This window comes from Labrus mixtus, chromosome 12, assembly GCF_963584025.1.
Source record: "Labrus mixtus chromosome 12, fLabMix1.1, whole genome shotgun sequence".
NCBI lineage: Eukaryota > Metazoa > Chordata > Actinopteri > Labriformes > Labridae > Labrus > Labrus mixtus.
This window is the reverse complement of record NC_083623.1, coordinates 3,076,882-3,097,832: the sequence shown is the minus strand read 5'-3', so window position 1 is coordinate 3,097,832 and position 20,951 is coordinate 3,076,882. Positions and strand designations below refer to the sequence as shown.

The 20,951-nt window shown below is 43.8% G+C and overlaps 1 protein-coding gene across 2 annotated transcripts in view; it reads left to right on the top strand.

Annotated features, from left to right (window-relative positions):
* The window catches only part of hivep2a (HIVEP zinc finger 2a), a 113,963-nt gene extending 102,337 nt beyond the window's left edge, over nt 1-11,626 (top strand). For both annotated transcript variants that reach the window (XM_061051526.1, XM_061051527.1), the window contains 5 exons: nt 424-525; nt 4,191-5,052; nt 5,147-5,255; nt 7,627-7,740; nt 8,477-11,626. In XM_061051526.1, coding sequence (XP_060907509.1) covers nt 424-525; nt 4,191-5,052; nt 5,147-5,255; nt 7,627-7,740; nt 8,477-9,169 — 1,880 coding nt within the window. In that variant the 3' untranslated portion in view covers nt 9,170-11,626. The remainder of the gene's footprint in view (nt 1-423; nt 526-4,190; nt 5,053-5,146; nt 5,256-7,626; nt 7,741-8,476) is intronic.
* Nucleotides 11,627-20,951: the final 9,325 nt, after the last annotated feature.

Here is a 20,951-nt window from a genome sequence, read left to right as displayed (position 1 = left end):
TGAGGGGGCCATTATCTGCCTGATAGATTTTCAAACCTCTCATCATCTCCTCGCTTTCATGAACACTAAATGTCTCTGACTTAACATTCAACCAGCTCAAGCAGAGTTCAGACCAGGTTCAGACATTTGATATTTAATTATATAATCTATAAATTATGTCCGATTTATGATAAGTAGATTTTGAGGTTTTGCATTTTCTGCCACATCTTCTATAAATGACCTCATGATGATGAAGCCACACACACACACACACACACACACACACACACACACACACAAGAACTCACACACAAGCACACACACACACACACACACACACACACACACACACACACACACACACACACACATGCTCGCTCACACACACAGATCCTTAGATCAAGTTTTTAATGTTGTTTGTTCGTGTGTTTTTGTGTTTTGTAGGAAACTTGACGAAGCACATGAAGTCCAAAGCTCATATGAAAAAGTGTTTGGAGTTGGGAGTGTCCATGTCGTCTGTTGAGGACAACGAGGCGGACGAAGGAGGTAGGACACGAGCTTTCAAAACACACACACACACACACACACACACACACACAGGCTGCGATTACATCCTGCTGTCCCGTTGCGTGCTGCCCACAGCGTCTCTAGCGTTTCTACGGTAACAATTACCGTAATGGAAAGCAGATCTCATCCAGACGAGCAGGACTCGTGTCAAACCACCACAGGCTGCTTTAAATTAAAAAAAAAACACAAAAACCTCTTCCACCATTTTTTTTTTTTTTTTTTTTTTTTTTTCAAATATCGTTTTCCATCAATATCCCAAAAGCAGCGACAAATCTCTGCAGCTGAGGTCCAACACGGCAGCCAAACTTCTGTCGTTCCAATAATCAGCTGATCTGGAAATAATCTGAAAACGATCTCTGGGAAAAATCTCGAGGCCTCGGAGGGATTAATGAGATTTCCCATAATAATATGTGATTTATGAAATGTTTATTTTGGGGCTTTTTATGTCTTTATTTCAGAGATAGGACAGTGGAGACATTTAGAAATCAGGGAGAGAGAGAGGAGCTACAGGTCGGGATCAAACCTGGGTGCATTCACAAGGGGGAGGAGCCAGTCATCCTGTCCATGTAAATATGGCTCTGACAACAACACAGCCAGCGGGACTCGAGCTTCTTACTCATTGTAGACAGTCATGACTCAGAGACACATTTACACAGGACAGACTGGATTTATGATATATTTATGTGTCGCACATTTCTTCCTTTAATTTAAAGTCTTTCTATGTGATTTTTCACACTTAAATATAATAGAAATCAAGTATATCCTCTGAAAATAACTCTGTGAGTCATGACTGTCTACAATGGGTGTAACACCCGAGTCCCACTGTCTGTGATGTTTTCAGAGTTTTCAGAGTCCTATCTTCACTTTGTTTACATCGCCAGGACGGCCGGCTGACTCCTCCCCTCGTGTATAAAAGTTGTTTAATTGAGGGACTAGAGAAAAGAAGAATAACATACTGTACTCACTGCTTAACTGTGTTTCTAGATCACGCTCATTTCAGGTAAATTTACATGCAGTGTGAAGATAGGAGCATAATAAAGATCACTAGCATTAGCATGCTAACACAACAATGCAGCGCGAGTTGTTTTGGTTTCATGCTGGTGCTCAAGGGCGACATCTGCTGGATCAAAAAATCACATATAAAGCCTTTTAAAGTGTTACCTAAATCTGTCTCTAAAGTGATTTAACATCGAACCGCACGGCCGTTAGTTTTTCCTGTCAGCAGGTGTTTCAGTATAAAAACTTTGGTTGGTCAGAAAAATAATAAGTGGATTTACTAAACTGTTATAATGTGCCAACTTCTTACTGGTAGCTGGTGGTAAATTTCCATCACGTACATAGATCACCGATCCAATTTACTTCAGTTTAATCCATGTGTGTGTGTCGGCTCTGCATTTAATTGGGACACACACACACACACACACACACACACACACACACACACTCAGATTTTTTGGCCTAGACGTAGCAACAGAAAGTCAGTCCCTGAGTCGTGGAGACATAAACATTTGCGGTTTGTGAGAAACGGTTTGTATATAACAGACTAACTGGAAAAGTAGTCCTGTGTTGGTGTATCTGGTTTCCTGCTCGCTAAATACGATTTATTAACTCCAAACGGCTTCTGCTGCCGCTGCTCCTCCGCGCTTGCGTCTGGAGGAAGACGAGGAGAGGAGAACCTCATAAAACGTGCAGTGGAAAATAAATATCATGTGAATATTTTTTAGTTTCTGATTTCTGGCCAAGCGAAACACGTCAGGACGAGCGTCTGGATTCAAAATGTCTGACTCGTCCAAACAAAGTCAGCTCACTTTGGTTTCCTTTTTTTTTTTTTTTTTTTTTAGGTTTTCAGATTTATCAGCTTCATTTGAGATTACACTGAGAGGGATGTTTGCTTCTCTGCTGTCCTACATTTGGCTGAAGGCAGAGAAACAAAGCGTCTTAAATCCCTGAACACAGACTGAATCTTTCTGCTGTCTACTTGATTCCTCTTCTTCCTTTTTCTTAGATTTTCTTTCTCAGATCCTTCCCTTCCTCTCGTGTTTCCTGCTCTTCTCCTTCTTCATCCACTTTCTTTCTCTCTCTTACTTTTCTTCTCGTTTGAATTTCCCCTTCCTCATATTGATTCTTTCCTCCTTCAAACCCTCTCTGTTTTTCTTGTCCTTTCTGTATTGCTTCCTGCACTTCCTCTACTTTCTTTTTTTCTTTTTTAAGATTTCTTTTTGGCTTTTTTGCCCCCTGGTTACGACTGCAACCTTTCCCATGTTAGGGTCTATATGAAGGACACGCCCCCTGCCCACAAGATGAAGATTCTCAGAGATATTCTCTGCCTTGGCCTTGACTCGGCCTCGCCCTGCCTTGGTCTTGGTCTTGGTCTTGGTCTTGGTCTTGGTCTTGGTCTTGGTCTTGGTCTTGGTCTTGACTCGGCCTTGCCCTGCCTTGGTCTTGGTCTTGGTCTTGATCTTGACTCTGTCTCACTCTGCCTTGGTCTTGGTCTTGGTCTTGATCTTGACTCTGTCTCACTCTGCCTTGGTCTTGGTCTTGGTCTTGATCTTGACTCGGTCTCACTCTGCCTTGGTCTCGGTCTTGGTCTTGACTCGGTCTCACTCTGCCTTGGTCTTGGTCTTGGTCTTGACTCGGTTTCACTCTGCCTTGGTCTTGGTCTTGGTCTTGACTCTGTCTCACTCTGCCTTGGTCTTGGTCTTGGTCTTGATCTTGACTCGGTCTCACTCTGCCTTGGTCTCGGTCTTGGTCTTGACTCGGTCTCACTCTGCCTTGGTCTTGGTCTTGGTCTTGGTCTTGACTTGGTTTCACTCTGCCTTGGTCTTGGTCTTGGTCTTGGTCTTGGTCTTGACTCTGTCTCACTCTGCCTTGGTCTTGGTCTTGGTCTTGATCTTGACTCGGTCTCACTCTGCCTTGGTCTTGGTTTTGGTCTTGACGCGGTCTCACTCTGCCTTGGTCTTGGTCTTGACTCGATCTCCATGCCTAAATGTCCTGGTCTGGTCTTGGTGTCGGAGCACTCTGGTCTCAGGTATTTTAAACATCGTATCGGTATCCGCCCTGATTTTCACAATCGGTGAATCTCTACTAAAGATCAATGATAGCTACAATTAACAATATTTGTATCGTCAACTGTTGACACTGTTTCCAAGGTTTCCACCATTTTGCTGTCCTCAGACGTCACAACGGCAACTCGGCTATCGTCGACATTTCCCTCTCATAATTACGACAATGTGCTCAGAACTCGGTCAATACGATCATTCCAAGAGGCAGCATTTGTCTCCTACTTCCTCAACTTTCTTTTTTATTCCCTTTTCCTGATTTGCTCCAATCCCCTTTCCTAACACCTCGTTTCCTTTTTCATCACCAACCTTTTCTCTGGCTCTTCATCTTCTTTACCTTCCTTCTCTACCTCTACTCATGTTTGCCTCCTCTTCTTCCTCGTCTGCTCCATTCCCTCTACATTCTTCTTTTCTTTCTCTGTCGGTTTTCACATCCTGCTCCTCTTCTATGTCCTCTTTCTCTCCTCATCTTTTTTATTCTTGCTTCTTTTTGTCCTGCTTCCTGTTCTGTGTCATCGCCTCCTACAGCTCCTCTTTTCTTTTATTCTCTTAATAATGTTTTTTTTTCTCCTCCTCCTCTCTCAGATGTCGGAGATGAAGGCCAGAGATCTTCTGATAAAATGTCCAGATCTGCCATGGCAGACCATCAGTTCTCCGATGCCGATGACTCAGAGGGCGGAGAGGAAGACGGCGACGAGGTGGACGATGACGACGACGACGAGGACGACTACGATGGCGACTCCACGCCTAAGACTCGCTCTCGCTCGACCAGCCCGCAGCCGTACTCCTTCCCCTCCATGTCCATCACGGCCGTGGCCTCCTCCCACTCTGCTCCTCACACCTCCCATCACGCCGACCTCTTGGGTAACACCAACAAACCTCCTCTGTTCGGGTACTTCACCACCGTGCCGAGCATCCAGATCACGCCGCAGGCTCCGCCCACCGACCAGGCAACGATGGAGTACCAGCGAGGCCTGCAGAGGGCGCTGGGGAGCAGGCTCCTGGTTCCTCATTCCTCCTCCATGGATGAAGACCTACCCGTCCTCTCTCCTGACATCTCCTCACCCTCCTCCTCCCGGCTCTCCTCACCCGGGCTCGACCTCTCTGGCTGCCCCTCCCCCATCTCCCCCTCATCCTCCCCGTCACCCCACCGGTACCTCTCCCCACGCCGCGACCTCTCACCCCGACCCGCACACCTCTCGCCCCAGCGGGACATCTCACCTCTCCGTCACATCTCCCCGAAGAGGGACCTGGGGGTGTCGGGGGGATACAGGCGGGACCTCTCCCCCAGGAGGGGACACCTGTCGCTGCTCTCCCCTCTCTCTCGACCCACGTCTCCCGCGGGAAGAGACTACAAGCGAGACCTTTCACCCCGCGGACGCCACAAAGGGATGATCCGGCCCCTCTCTCCTCGCCGAGGGCTGCACCAACACCTCCACCACCAGGGGTGAGTTATCCTGTTTGTCGGTTAAGATAAAGCAAAAGGTCATGATGAAGTTTCAAGGCTTCATGTCATACGTCTTTGTGTTCCTGTCTTCCAGTCCTCAGTGTGGATCTCGGGTCCTAAGGCCGACTCACCAGGTCGGGGTCTTGGGTCAGGCAGAGCTGGACCCTCAGGGCCACCTCAGAGGCAGCACGGAGATGGAGACGGTAAGAGTGCCCTAAAGATTGAGTGCCCTAAAGGTTGAGCGCCCTAAAGGTTGAGCGCCCTAAAGATTGAGTGCCTTAAAGGTTGAGTGCCCTGAAGGTTGAGTGCCCTAAAGGTTGAGTGCCCTAAAGATTGAGTGCCCTAAAGATTGAGTGCCCTAAAGGTTGAGTGCCCTAAAGTTTGAGTGCCCTAAAGGTTGAGTGCCCTAAAGGTTGAGTGCCCTAAAGTTTGAGTGCCCTAAAGTTTGAGAACCCTGAAGGTTGAGTGCCCTGAAGGTTGAGTGCCCTAAAGTTTGAGTGCCCTAAAGGTTGAGTGCCCTAAAGGTTGAGTGCCCTAAAGTTTGAGTGCCCTAAAGTTTGAGAACCCTGAAGGTTGAGTGCCCTAAAGGTTGAGTGCCCTAAAGTTTGAGTGCCCTAAAGTTTGAGAACCCTGAAGGTTGAGTGCCCTAAAGTTTGAGTGCCCTGAAGGTTGAGTGCCCTGAAGTTTGAGTGCCCTGAAGGTTGAGTGCCCTGAAGGTTGAGTGCCCTGAAGGTTGAGTGCCCTGAAGGTTGAGTGCATGATATTTCTTATTCTTACTCATGGATGTTCTCCTCAATGTGTCGGCTCACTCGTTCAGTAAAGCGTGCTCGTGTAATTACATCATCACACATTTCAAGCTTCACGAGGCGGGAACACTTTGGATCAATCAAGTGACGGAAAGACTTAAAAATGTGTTTAAAAAAAAAACACCATCACGTTATCTTTAATGTCAAAGAGTTAAGTAGGACGAGGACAGGCATCTTTAGGCAGCAGTTAATCCACACTCAGCGCTCACTTTCTACACTTTCAGAAGTTTAGCTGGTTGTCTCTTTTTATTTTATTTTTTTAAGCCCGGTGGCAGAAATCTTTCAGAAAGAGCCAAATGTCTCACAGGTTGAACTCAGAGTTTTGTCTTTTCCAGAAACCCGATCACGAATTTTGTCATATAAAGTTTTTGCTCTGAAATTTGTTTCCGAGCCACAAAAACACCAACGTGCCTTGGGGAGATAGGACAGTGGATAGAGACAGAAATCAGGGCGCGACAGAGCAGGGGGACATGACATGCAGGAAAAGAGCAACAGGTTTGGATTTGAACCCAGGCCGCCAGCCTCTGAACATGGGAGACGAAGTAAACCACTCGTCCACTGGTGCCAGTATTTTGTATATTTTTGGTTTAGCATTTCAAAGTCATTTATCTATTTAGGAATCTGCAGGTTTGCTCCAACATTATTCTGTTTTTTATGTTTTTAATTTAACCGTTTATCAGTCAAATCTGGGAGTCAGACGTTCAAGCAGTCGATCTAAAAGCCTCGACATCGTATAAAATCTGCTTCCAGGTCTTTCATTTTAGATTCAACAACACTGAAGGACACCAGCTCCTCTAGTGTCAAGTGGTTCTGCAACAGAGTCCAGGCTGAGGGTGAAGAATACCCAGAAGCCCTTTGCCCAGTTTCTGTCTGAGCGTTTGGGACAGAGAGCATGAAGAGGTCCCAAAAACACAAAGGATACTGACCGATAAAAACTCAGAGGTAGAGCTGGGAGTAGACCAAGAACTGTCTTGTAGATGAAGGTGCACCACTGTATGAGCCAGTACTTAGACAGTGACCATAAAGATATCTGGACTTATCTCACCCTCTATGCTCAGTGGCGATTCTAGAGTCTGTTGGGGCCCCTCCAAAGGTTTTGCTAAATTTGCTAATTTTGAGCCACTGCTTTGGTTCAAAGTTCGTCAGCCGTCAGGGCCCCCCCTAGTGGTCTGGAGGCAGTGACAAGCAATGCTGATAGAATCGGTCGTCTTTATAATGCAGCACATGCAGAGAGTGTGAGGTCCGATGTGTTAAAGCTGAAGAAAAGAGAGGAAATGAAGAAAGTGTCCGAGAAGGAAAGCGTCTGGTTAGAGGAGAAACATTCAGAGAGGATGAGGGAACGACGAGCGAGTCAGACACACAGATGATTGAAGAGAGAGCTGCTGGTTTGGTGGTAACGGGATCCTGGCTGGCGGTGTGGTGGTTAATAACGCGGCTGTTTTTCTTCTTAAGAGCTCCACTTCAGACTCTGGCTGCTGCTGCTGCTGCTGCTGGTCTCACTTCAACAAACATGACGCTGACACTCGCTCTGCTTTAACTCAACTTTCTGTAATAAGACGTACAGTCCTGTTTTTACCCAACACAACACAGTATGTTTGTGTTTTTTTAAACTAAGGTTTTATCTTATAACATCTTGTTTTATTTTCCTTCATGAAGCCTCATACGTGTGTTTATTGTGCGGTGACAGTGTGTGTTTCCTCTGTGGGTTCTTCTCAGAGTTTCTGCTCACTGTTTCATTTGTCTCTCTCTCTCTCTCTTGTGTTTGCAGGAACATCTTCTCGGATCACCGTCGTCAGGGGACCGGGGCGGTAGCCGTGGCAACCAGTCCAGCCCACCACACCAAGTCCTGTTCAGTCACCTTCCTCTCCATTCTCAACTCCAGGTATTACATTTGTTATTGGATTTGATTTTTCTTTATGTGATTTATCTTTATTTTGATATTTAATACATATTTTTTTTATTATCTGGATAATTATTTTTACTTATCTTTTAAAATTGTTAGTTTTTTCGTTTTGTAAACTTTAATTTTATGTGTACTTGAACCCGAATGTTATCCTGTGACGCTCCTGGCAGTCCGCCTGGAGAAAAAGCGCAGCGTCCAGCATGTTTTATTCTGTGCGCGCCGTCATTTTTGTGCGGCCGCTCCTAACGCTCCTAACCTTTCAGCTTTTCAGAAAGGCGCTGTTGACGTCACCGGCACTCTTTTCCAAATGTATGATATTCCCCGTAGTTTAGCCGCCTACAGATCGTGTCTTGTACTCACATCCTCCTCGCTCCGTGTCTGATCGGGTAAAAAAACGATCTCAAATATAAAGTATGCAGTAAAAAGTAACGGAGCAGTGTCGGTCACATAGCGGTCGTTGTCATAGAGACAGGACGGACATGCAGTGGTTTTCTTCTCAGAGCAGAAACGCTTCATGCAAACACTGCTGAACGTACAGCCAGTGCTTTTCTGGTAGGTGGACACCTTGTGCGACTCAAATTGGAGTACATAAGGCATTTGTTGGGGACTATTTCCAGCGGCGGATGAATCCACATTCGAGCCAGCAGAATATAGTAACTGTGATTGTGTCATATTCATTTCAAGATTTTTTTTAAAGCTGAACTTTTGATTTCAGGTGCGTTCTCCGTTCCCGATGATCCCCATCGGAGGGATCCAGATGGTACACTCCGTCCCGTCAGCTGTCACCTCACCTCTGGGCCAGCAGGGGGCACAGCAGAGCACATCCCGCCTGGTGCTGCAGCAGAGCACGTCCGAGGACTCCTCGGCCGGCGAGGCCACCTCCGCTCATTTCACCTCCTCCACGGAGAGGGGGGCTCGAGGAGGAGGGGGCGACAGGCAGAGGGAGTCGACTTCACCTCAGAGGGAGGTGAGGCAGGAGCAGGAGGAGAGCATCCAGACCTGCACCAAGGCCATCGCCTCGCTCTGCATCGAGGGGAAGGAGCTCGCAGAACGAGGAGGAGGCAGAGAGGATAAAAGGAAAGATGGCGGCCGAGCGTCTTCCTCCTCTTCTTCTACTCCTTCTGCATTGTCCCCCGACTCCCACTTTCAGCAGCGCTCCCCATCTCCTCACCCGTCACCATCACCTGGGATTCAGCACTTTAGCGGCCTGGAGCTCAGGCCTCCTCCTCACCAATCAGTCCCCAACTCCCCTTCGTCCTCCTCCTCCTCCTCCTGCTCCCCTTCCCCTCATCCGCCAAGCCCCAACCCTGGATTTGAAGCCCACCAGCCTCCGTCATCGTCCAAACCTCTCATGCTGGAGCGAGACTGGGAGGCTGAAAGCACAAAAAGAAGCAGAGACGTGTCATAGTGCCGCAGAAGAAGAAGAAACGGAGGAGGAAAAACGATGGATTTCTTTATTAGTTTTGGGATAAAAGGAAGGGATGAAGTGCAACAGAGAGAGAAAAAAAAAGACTTTTGCACACTTTACACACATTATCATACTCCAATTTATACACACACACACTTTCTCTCTCTTTCAAACACACACACACACACACACACACACACACACGACGCATACAAAGAGAAACAGCTCTTGTCAAAAAAAAGACTCAAGTGGACTTTTGCAGTTTTAATGTACGTGTACCTACAGCATGCCTGTTCATACCAGGGCCTGCTCTATGAAACCTTTTTCTTATTTAAAGACTTTTTAAAAAAGAGGATCTGTATACAGTTTTACATGTATGTGAACTAAATAAATACCAACACATGAGCCCGACCAAAATCTGCTAAAAAAAAAAAAAAAAAAAATCAAGAACGGACTCTGGTTTAAGCGGTACGTCAAAAGACAAAAAAAAAAGTCAGACAGCTATGTGTGTGCCTTTTCTTTCATCTTTAGTTTGTTCTTTGCTTATATTCTTATAAGCAAACAAAGCAGGAAGGTAAATGTAAATACAATACTATCATGTATCAGCTTTGTAAGAAATGCAACTTTCTCCCCTTCCCCTGCCTTCCCCCCTTTTTTCCCCTCCCCCACCTCCTGTGTTTTTTTTTTTTTGTTTGTTTTTGTTATGGACACCTTAAAGTCTCAACAAGCGATGTGAAGTTATGGATATTACGATTATTACGTACGGTTGCACTAAAACATATTTTTATATGAGTGAAATTTTAAAAAATGGCTTTTTTGTGTACAGCAGCGATTCTATAATACTATTTATTATTGTTACCATGTTTCATAAAATTGTACATTTTTTCTTAAATGTCGTGGATGCCTTTTTCTATGTATGTAAAGCATGGGTTTTTTGCTATTGCTTACATTAGGGCGAGGATATGTACACTGTAATATGGCTTTATAAATGTTAGACCTATTTATATACATCTAAGTGAGCCCCCTCTACTTGGAGGTATATACACATCGAAGTAAGATTTAGCATCATATTTACCCAGCATATGAATACAGTATAAAGAATCTATCTATCTATCTATCTATCTATCTATCTATCTATCTATCTATCTGCACATAACATGTAGAATGACATTCACATTATGCTACTTTGCTTGTACATTTTCTCCACTAACGTTCGCCTGTCCCTGATCGTGATTTCTCGTTTTTTTTTCGCACTTTCGAGGTAATTTTTCCTTTTTTCGTTTTTTTTACGAGACTCGCTCTCAGCATTAAATGAATGAACACGCCTTTATTGCACCGTGGCATTACGCTTCAATTGTTGGTTTTTTCTAACCCGTCCTCCGAGCTCCTCCCCAGAACCACCTCTATTTGCGCGCCAGACGAAGATATCTCATTACGCTGATGACATACTACTTTACCCAAACGAATCCAGTTTTTTTTATTAGTCGGATTTCTGAACGGGGGAAAACATTCCAGTCCATGTAAATAGTCGTTCAGCTCCCCTAAACACACAAACATTTTCTCTGCATTGATGCACACTATGGCCATGGCAATCAACCCATTCAAACTCTTATTTAACGGCTTCATTTCTGGGGACACGCTTACAGGAAACACACCAAACTCTCTGACAAATGCACCTTATATTTCTCCGGACCTCTGCTATAAGAGTCCCAGGTCTCTGGTCAGTTTTTTTTTTTTTTTTGCAGCAACCTTTGATTGGTAATGTTTCGGAGGAGAACTCTTCTGCACTCTGAACCCTGAAATTGTAATGATACATTTGGCAGTTGTGACATTGAGGCTTTCCGCACTGCTTTTCTTGAACCCTGCTGTGATCCCTCCTCCTTCTCCTCTCCTGGATATCTTTTGTGTAGCTAAGCAATATTTAGCCAAAACTCTGCTCACCAGCAGGGAATGTATTTGTTGCAAGGCAACAATAATCATACTGAAAAGTCCTCAAATCAGGAGAAGAAGGGAGCAGTTAGGGGTTGTGGTGTTTTCAGTGACACAACTCTTTTCTCTTTTGGACAGTTTTGGGCGGAGTCGGGCAGGCTGCAATGTGAGTGTGTACAGTATCTTTGTCTGTATCAGTGTGTATTTGACCAGTATATCCTCTTCTTACAACTTTTTTCTATTTCGAACCCCTCCCTCTGTTATGTACACTTATCATGACAACGATGATGTCTTTAAAAAAAAATTCTCTTTTCTCTCTTTCGAAGATATCAAAGCACAAGTCATTGTTTAGAAATGACAACGATAGAAAAATAGACAAAAAAAAGTAAACGTGCATATACAAAAGGGTAACGTTTGTGATGGTGTTCTGTGGAATTAATACAAATATCATGTATGAACCCAACAACAAGAGATCGCCGTAGAAGTGGAAAAAAAGGATTGTTGTTTTCAAATAAATATGAATAGAATCATCTGTTTGCCTTTTCTCCTTTGTGACGTCATTTGATGTTTCAGTGATGACATGTTTTATTCGTCTGACGGTAATGGATAGTGAAGAAAACTGTTTTGTCTCGGGTTATACTGGATCTAAATATTCACTTCATTACAACTTGTTGTGACGCTAATGGTGCTTTTAATGCTAACTTTAAGGGACTTGGGTCATGTTACAATATCAATAGTGATAGTTATAATACAAGTAAAAAATAATTAAAAAAGAATAATAAATTGTATAAAATACAAATTTCCAACCAAAGTACTCTTGAATTCGATGGAGAATTAGGGCCATGTTAAAAAAAATCCTAAATTACGAGATTAAAGCCAGGGTTGGTAATTTTCGAAAACTAGCATGATTTTGAAAGTAGCATTCCCTCAGTGCTCCGTCTGCACCCACCCCCTCCCCTCTGTGCTCCCTCAAAAGCCACACCCCCTCACTCACATGCACGAGCACCTTTCCTCCACAGTGTGAACTCTGTCATCGGTGATGTGCTTTGAGTTTGGGCTAGAGCGAGCAAGAGGTAGAGAATGAGCAGGGAGACAGGGAGGCGCCTGATTGGTTCATCAGATTGGTACCTCATGGCAGACATTGGTCAAAGTTTTTACAGACTTACAAACTGATACAGATGATGGATTTTCTTTGTTCCTTTTTCAGAGAACATGAGTTATTAATTTCTGTCAGGACCTAAAGACAATTTCAACCAACATCTTATAAAGTGGATCTGGAGGAAATTATCAACCCTGTCTTTAAAGTCATAAATTTACAAGAATAGACTCATTATTTTACGGTATGAAATTCGTAAATGGTTGAAAGGTCATCGCCTATCAGTAGAGCAGCCGTCCGCCTGCGCGAAAATGATTAATGTTGAACCCCTTTAAGCCTTTTCCTCTGACACACAGCCGTCTACATTTTTCAACAACAACATCGGGGATTCCAGATAGTCCAAGATAGTTGTCAAATTTTCAAAACAAGACAAAAAGTGTTGATTGTGATGTTTGAAAAAAGTCTGAGAGGTCAGAGGACAGAATACACACAACCAATCACATCTCTCGTCATATCCAAAGAAACTCAACGCTCAGGGATGAAACCAAAATTTCAAGACAGGACAGTGGATAAAGTCAGAAACTAGGGGAAGGGAGAGTTGGGAATGACTTGAGGAGAAGCCACAGGTTGGATTTGAACCCGGGCTGTCCGCCAAGAGGACCACATCCTCACTACGTGGGGCGTGTACACCAATCACCAGGCCACCAGCACCCTGGAAAACCAGGTCTTGTCTCAGTCTCACCCTGCCTAGGTCTTGGTCTTCCCTCGGTCTTGATCCCTAAAGTTCTCTGCCTTGCCTCGGTCTTGGAGCACTCTGGTCTCGGGTATGTCTTGGTCTTGGTTAGTGTGGTCTGACTACATCACGACATAAGGGTGTTTTGGATGGCCTCTGACCTCTGACCTTTTCCTTCTTGTCACCCCTGCTCTCTCTCCTCCCTTCATTTCCTGTCTGTTCAGCCGTCCTCTCTAACATAGGCAAAAACGGCCTGATAGTAAAACTTTAGAAAAACCCCCTCAATATATTGATGTCAGTATCCGCCCATTTATCTCTGCATCCCTATTTGAAATGTGAACATAACACCAGCTGTACTGATGGACTGAAGGTAATATCCAGAGAAGTATTGGTGTCAGTCGAAGCAGAAATAATAATTCAAACCACCCTCTTGTACAAACAACGTATTTGAAAAATCCTCTTTGAACGAGGTCAGCTAATAAGTCTTCAAAGGTGTATTCACTCCTCTCCTCTGTCTTCACCTTCTCTGAGCCTCACTCTCATTTCTAATTTTAAAGTAGTCCCTGTCATTAGCCATGTCCCACATATGTCTACCTGTCTGCTTTTTTTAAGGTGTGTGTTTTTTTTCTTCTTCTTTTTGTTGACATAACTGGGTTGGTGTCAGCTTACATTTATGCCGTCAGTCTGTCCGTGTGTCGGAGCGTCCCGTTGGCCTTTGATAGAAGATGATCAAGCAAGTTATTTTTGGTCCTGATTAGCGTTTTGGAAGGAAATCGCTTTCATCACTAGTTTGTGAGGTGTGAGAGTGAGCCGAGTTTTCGAGGTTCAGCGCGGCGAGCATATGGAAGAGTCCCCTGAGACTCCGATGAGTCGCTGTTCTGTAGTGTGAGTGTGTGTGTGTGTGTGTGTGTGTGTGTGTGTGGCTCTGCCTTTGTGTCTGTATTTGAAGGTGTGTCTGCAGGTTGTTTGGATGCATATGCACAATAGTGTAAATGTATGCAGAAAGAAAACACCTGAATGTTTACCACAAGCTAGTTCCTGTATTTGGCCCACGGGGGATTAAAGGGGTAGGTTTGTGTTTTTGAAGGGGGGGTTGATACACGATACCTATCACAGTACACGGCCCACGTTACAACATGTACCCCAATACATGTTGAATATTGGGATTTACCATGGTCTACATAAAATTCACCACAACAGCTGAAGGTACAAAGGAAGTAGACCTAAGATAGACTTAGATAGATAAAAAAAATATGCCAGTGTTTAAGTCTGCATGAGGCAAGGCAAGTTTATTTATGTCGCACAATTCAACAACAAGGCAATTCAAAGTACTTCACACAAGACATCAAAAGCATCATGACAGAGGAAAGAAAAGAAACATTAAAGGTCCCATATTCTTCTTTTTCTGGTTTTATATGCTCTTTAGTGTGTTTTCCAAGTGTCCTGTGCATGTTTAGGCACATCTATGTGCAAAAATTCAAAGTCTGCGGAAACGCAGCTTCTCCTACGTCCTCCTGTTAGCTGTAGCATTAGCTGCATGTAACGCTCGGTTCTAACCCCCCTCGATAATTTTTTTTTGCTAATGTTCATGCTCCCCTCGGACGGAGCCAGTGGCTGCATTCCTAATGTGGTAAAAGAGGCGGGACATTTCCGAGAACCGTGCTGAGCAACTGACCAATAACGACAGAGCGGATCGGCAGACCAATCAGAGCAGACTTGGCTCACGTGGGGTCTAACAGTGTGGGCTCAACAGAGTGTAACTGACGGACTCAGAGCGTAGAGGGAGCAAGGAGGAGCAGTACATAGATTAAATATACGAACCCCAAAAAGGTCATATTATGGGCTCTTTAAAATAGAACATTTAAAAATCACTGAAATTATAAAATCTGAAAATATGTTCAAATAAAAATAATTCAAATGAAATCAATTGAAATAAATAAAGTAAAAATATAAAAAGAGTTAAAAGTTACAGTGCAGAGTTGTTTAATGAAAGGCAGCTGTAAACAGGTGAGTCTTCAACCTCCATTTAAACGAGCTGAGAGTTTCAGCAGACCTGCAGTTTTCTGGGAGTTTGATCCAGATATAGGGAGCATAGAAACTGAACACTGCTTCTCCATGTTTGGTTCTGACTCTGGGGACAGAGAGCAGACCTGTCCCAGATGACCTGAGCGGTCTGGATGGTTCGTAATTAATCAGGAGGTCACTTTTTCATGAGGTCAAATAAGTCCATTTGACAATACAACAAAACAGTGATGAGTGAGGGATTGAAATGTAGTGATGAGCCTCAGAGCTCCATGATACACAGTGCATGTATTAAACATAATCTTAGACAGAAAAGTGGCAGCAACCAGCCTCTTCTGAGATTCAAAATAAAGGCCAGGATTTGATTTTAAAACAGAAACCCATTCTGAGCCTTAAAGTTTTTTTTCAGCTGCAGAATGTGTCAAAACCGTCTCAATCTGTGTACCATGAAATCTGCTGTCGACCGTGAAGATTGAAGGCAGATTAGATGATTTTAGATTTTGCATTGTGACTGGTTGTATCATGTTTGAGTTGGAAATATCACAACATCTGCTTCATGGGGACTTTTACCTTTTTCAGATTTATTATGAAGCGTTCACATGCAATAAATGATGCCTTTGTGTGGTGCATCATTTAACAACTGGGAGTTATTTTGCACACTCACGCTATCGCCATCTTCCTGCCAGAGCCACAGTGGACGGGCGGGCTGACGCGGGGGACAGTTCTGTGAGCATGCCCAGAGAAAGACTCTCATTTCTGGTCGCCTGACACCCGAATCAGCGTGTTTACATGCCTTAATGGTTAGCAGCAAACAGCCTGTGGCGGGACACCCTGTGTGTGTGTGTGTGTGTGTGTGTGTGTGTGTGTGTGTGTGTGTGTGTGTGTGTGTGTGTGTGTAAGGGAACACCACATTCAGCTGACTGGTTTGCAGCTGTAATTAACTAAATAAAGCTGAGTTTTCTCCTCCTGACAGATTCGAGGAGATTCTCAGAATCCTTTTTTTAAAATATGTGTTTGACTAAACGTCTGTGTGTGAGACTTAACAGTCAACTTAACTTTAACAGTCATTGTTCTTCTTTTGTGTCCTGTGAGTGACTGACGACAGGTCCAGGGTGTTCTCTGCCTCTCACCGTCTGAATGGATGGATGGATGTTCAGCTTCTGTCTCAGTTTGAGCTGAGTGTCTGAAGTTATGTAACTTCATCTGTCTGGGACGTCTGAGGCTATCTGCTGTTCTACTTAAGGCGTCATTGTTGAAAATGAAAAGGTACGAGTCATATCTGCAAACCAAGTTGCAGTAAAGTAAAAGGAATTAACCAAGAAATGATTTTTCTGTCAACCGTGAAAATGCCGTTTTACATTTCTGTTCATTTGAAAATATGCAGCTGCTGCCATTTGACGCCTTGATTGGATAGGAGGAGGAAAAAAAGTTGCACTTGAACGCACCGCAAAGACTACAGCTGACGGCCAACCACCACGTACATGCATGAGAGGAAATAACTCTCCATGCCAGCAGGGGGGCGGTAGTCCGTCGTTATGATACGAGAAGACCATTTTCACACCGTATAATCATCCACACGGTTTTAAAGAAAATAAACATGTGACAACATTTTTTCAACCATGTTAAAGAAAAGACGATGAGACGTTTGTTTTGATTTTATAGTTTTATGTCATATTTGTTAACAAGGAGGAGGCGGAGCTTATGGCCTATACTGCAGCCGGTCAGTCGAGGGAGCTGCAAATGTTTTGGCTTCACTTTGAGGGGGAGCCGTCATGTCGTCCATCTTTTTATAGAGTTTTTAATTCAAACAACATCTGCAGATTATCCAGTTACGAGAATGTTAAATCATTTTTTTCAGTTTGGCCTGAACATTTGATTTGGATTCAGAAAACAGCCCTAACAGTAAATGTTTATTTTCTTATTGCCATGGTGATCAAACCGAAGTAGCTTCTTTGTGAAGAGGATTTTCTGGAGGTGAATGTATGTGGAGCAGAGAGCTGAACCAGTGACAGCTCGGCACTCACCTGAGAGAAAGGTGCTTTGGTTAATCAGCTGATATTTTTTATTTTTTAAACATGATGCTCTATCTTTCTCTCTCTTCTCCATGAGATGCTAAAACCCCACATGTTTCAAAGGACAGTTGGAATAAGGATGAATAGGAATACGAGTCAATAAACCCAACAGGTGTTTTCAATGGAGACGGACTCTCTGAGGCTTTGTTTGTCCTCCTTAGCAACTGTAACTAAGGCAAGCAGGAGGGACTTGACAAAGGGTCAGTTTGTACTAAAACTTGTTTAGTGTGTTGCTGCCTGAGTGCTCAAACGTCTCGCGGACGCCAACGCTTTAAAGAAAAAAAAAAAAAAAATCTTCACAGATCTGTTTCCTCCTGCTCAGAAGAAAGTCTGAGAGGATTTAGATTAAATTTTTGTGTCTTTGCGGGAGAGAGAAACGTTGCATGAAACACCTGAAAGAGAGGCAGCAGTTGATCACTGACGGACTGGAAACGCACAAACCTGAGTGTCAGTGATGGTCTGTTCAGGACGCACACACACACACACACACACACACACACACACACACACACACACACACACACACACACACACACACACACACACACACACACACACAGACACACACACAAACAGTTATAGGTGTGTGTATGCAGGTATTTATGAGATTTGGGTGTGTTTCTTTCAGGGAGGCATCTGTTCACAGGAATAAACAACTTTCCATTTTTAGCCGGCAGGAAAAAGGAGGAATTAGCAGAAAATCTGTGTGTGTGTGTGTGTGTGTGTGTGTGTGTGTGTGTGTGTGTGTGTGTGTGTGTGTGTGTGTGTGTCAGTGTGTGTGCGTGTGTATGCGTGTGTGTCCAAGTGGAAAGTAAGGAAGCTGAATTTTATTTCCTTTCACCGAGGAAGATGCAAGGAGAAGCAATTCTTAAAAATCTTAATTAATTTCTCTTCAAAGAGGAGACGAGAGGAGGTGAATTTTAAAAAAAAGGAGGAGTGTGTTTTTTTTTTTCTCAATCAAGAGGACGATGGAGATGAGATCAGAAGATGAGATGAGGTGGAAAGAAGAGGAATTCAGACTTTTAATGTTTAAAGAAACATCACAAAGGGAAACACTCGAAGAGGGGGGCGTGTCCTGACTTTTTCTTTTTGACTTGAGTGGCCCACCTCGGGCAGCGACTGATGGAGGGGCGGCATGAGGTTTTGTAAAGTGTGAAGACAAGAAGCTAGAAAAGAGAGAATAAAAACAGAAGAAGAAGAAGAAGAAGAAGAGGAGGAGGAATGGAAACTCTTCATGTTTGGGGAGCGACATGACAAATTGATAATTGGAAACGAGGGAAACAGGATTTTATTTCCAAAACAAAAGAAAACAACAAGAGGAGAGGAGATGTGAGAGAATTAAAAAAAAAGACAAAACGAGGATGGAAAATCTAAATATGAAGAAAAAGAGGAGAGATTTGAAATACACGAGGTGAAAGACGAGGTAAAGAGATTACCTGATATAATGTCTGAAAAGATTAGACAGGAGAAGAAAGATGAGCTGATGTGAGCACACAGCTACATACTGACCCCTGTTGGTGGGCTGTGGTACTGCACCCAGAGAGAGCGCTGTGTTCATGTGGAAGAAATGAGAAATGTTGTTTTTTCTCCGTTTCCTGGAAGCCTGCTCATAAAACACCCTGAGTAATGTGGACAGTGGGACTTTAAATTAAGGCAAACACTACTCCATCAAAGGGGCAGAAGCCACGCCTCAAACATGACAGACGATTAAAATAAATAAAAAACAGGATTAGTCACTTTGAGAGCAGCCAAAGACTTCCAGGTAGCAGCTGGAACCAAAACGTCCTGAAAGTGCTGATTGAGCCTTTTTGCTGTTTAACTCTCTGCGATGAATCACTCAAACAGCAGGTGTTATTTGTGGATTGTCAGTGTTACTGTAATCTGCTGTCTCGTGTGTGTGTGTGTGTGTGTGTGTGTGTGTGTGTGTGTGTGAAGGCGCTCCATGTCTAAACAGATCCAGATGTGGACACAGATAAGTTGTTTACCGCTGCTTGTTTACCGGATCGTCTTGAGTTGTTTGTGGGGAGTTAGAGGGGCTGGTGCGTGCAGCGTCTAAACTCCCTCTGTGGAGAACAGATCTATTTATACACTCACTAAATATGTTGGATTATAAATACAGTTTCTGCCATTTTGGAACTACAAGAACAAATCTCTACATATAGTGTGGTAAACTGAAGTTATAAATGTGATTAAATGTGGAGACCCGAGGGAAAGACAACGCTCAGCTGGCATGCAATTTTTAGATTCTCCCTCGAGACGTCGCCCATTTGTCTTTAGACCAATGTTCCTAAGTCAGACTGCACGATCTCTTGGTCTGATACGGTGGCCCTGAAGTGCAAAGCACAACGACAAATCGCAACAAATCACACAAAACACAGAAATAAGAAAACACAACAACATTAACTTCTAACGGAAAGGTATAGGTACCTGCTGTCGACAAGGATCGTCGCTGATTGGACGAAGGCACTGTCCGTTTATTTAACAGGAAGTAAATGCTTCGTACGCCTTTGGCGCCAGGCAGAGAAAAGTTAATGAAGGAAGCGGAGCAGGAGGATTGAAAATATCATGATGTGCTGCCCAAATTGTGGAAAAATATTCTCTGATAGTAGAGACTGAGTCTGAAGACGGACAGTGTGTTCGTCCAATCAGCGACGATCCTTGTCGACAGCAGGTACCTACACCTTTTCAGTTAGAAGTTAATGTCGTTGTGTTTTCTGACTTCTTGTGTGTGTTTTGTGATTTGTCGTTGTGCTTTGCACTTCAGGGCCACCGTAGCCTGAGGAAGAAGACGCCTGCACACTCGCTCAAATGTCACAAAAAGTTTGAATTGATCACAACGTTTCCACCAGAGGTCTTCTTCAGGTGAAAGGAGGGTGCTCTTTCTGAGTTAAAACCCTCTGTTGCTTTATTCTTACCAGGTTTTCTGTAATTAAAAAAACCTAAATAAGAACATTTTATGTTAAAGTTTTTAGAAATGTTTTGTAGGAACTCCAATAAAACAACTAAAACAGTTCATTTTTATTCAAACACAAACCTTTAAAGTGTATTTTTGCAGTGCAGGTCTCTTTACTGTTCCTCCGCCTGCTGCACGCTCACACATCAGCACTTTGAGTCTGTGGGCCTCCAAAGAGAGACAACAAATAGTTCTTGCTGATGGTGCGAGATCAGCAGGTCGAGCCTCTCTCTCTCTGAGGATCCCTCCTCTGGGTCTCCCCGGCTCGTCCCCTCCTCACCACCTGCACCTTCTACGTCTTTGTGGTAGTTAAGGTGCAGAATAGTGTTTTCTAAAAAAAGCTCTTCGCTGACCATGCAGAGGCTCGCTACAACGCTTTATGGATATGCGTATGCATTATTTTTGTAAAGACAAATAGTGGAAGGAAAAGTGCTGAAATGCTGCTTTTTTACTTCATCCTGCTGCATCAGTGCATTTTATTTATTAGTCTCTTTTATTCCTGCTTTTTAATTTATTGTTGGGATTCTGATTTTATGAAGGACTTTTAAAGGAGATAAAGTGATCTTACTATCTGATCATTAAGGAAACATGTTGAAGTGCTGGCTTCTCTGACAACAATGCAGCAGCCAGTATGTCCTCCTTCTAACTTTAGATTCTGCTCCTGAATGCTCTGGATTTGTTTGGACCAGAGAAGGTAGGCGCTTTTAAGGCACCCCTCCACACATGGCCGTTTTGGACGCCCCTCGGTTTGCCAGATATGAGAGCAGTTATCAGGTCAACAGGTGTTGCAGCGATGGAAGCGGGCAAGAGAAGTGGTTCAGATAGAAGTGATTGTACCCGACCTAAAAAGCCTCTGCATGTTTCTAATAAGCTCCACGAGCAGAAACGTGCTCAAACTAGGATCAATATTGGAGATGCTTTTTGAAAAATGGAGAGAGGTTAGAACACAGAAAGGTTTACAGACCCATGCAGAGCTG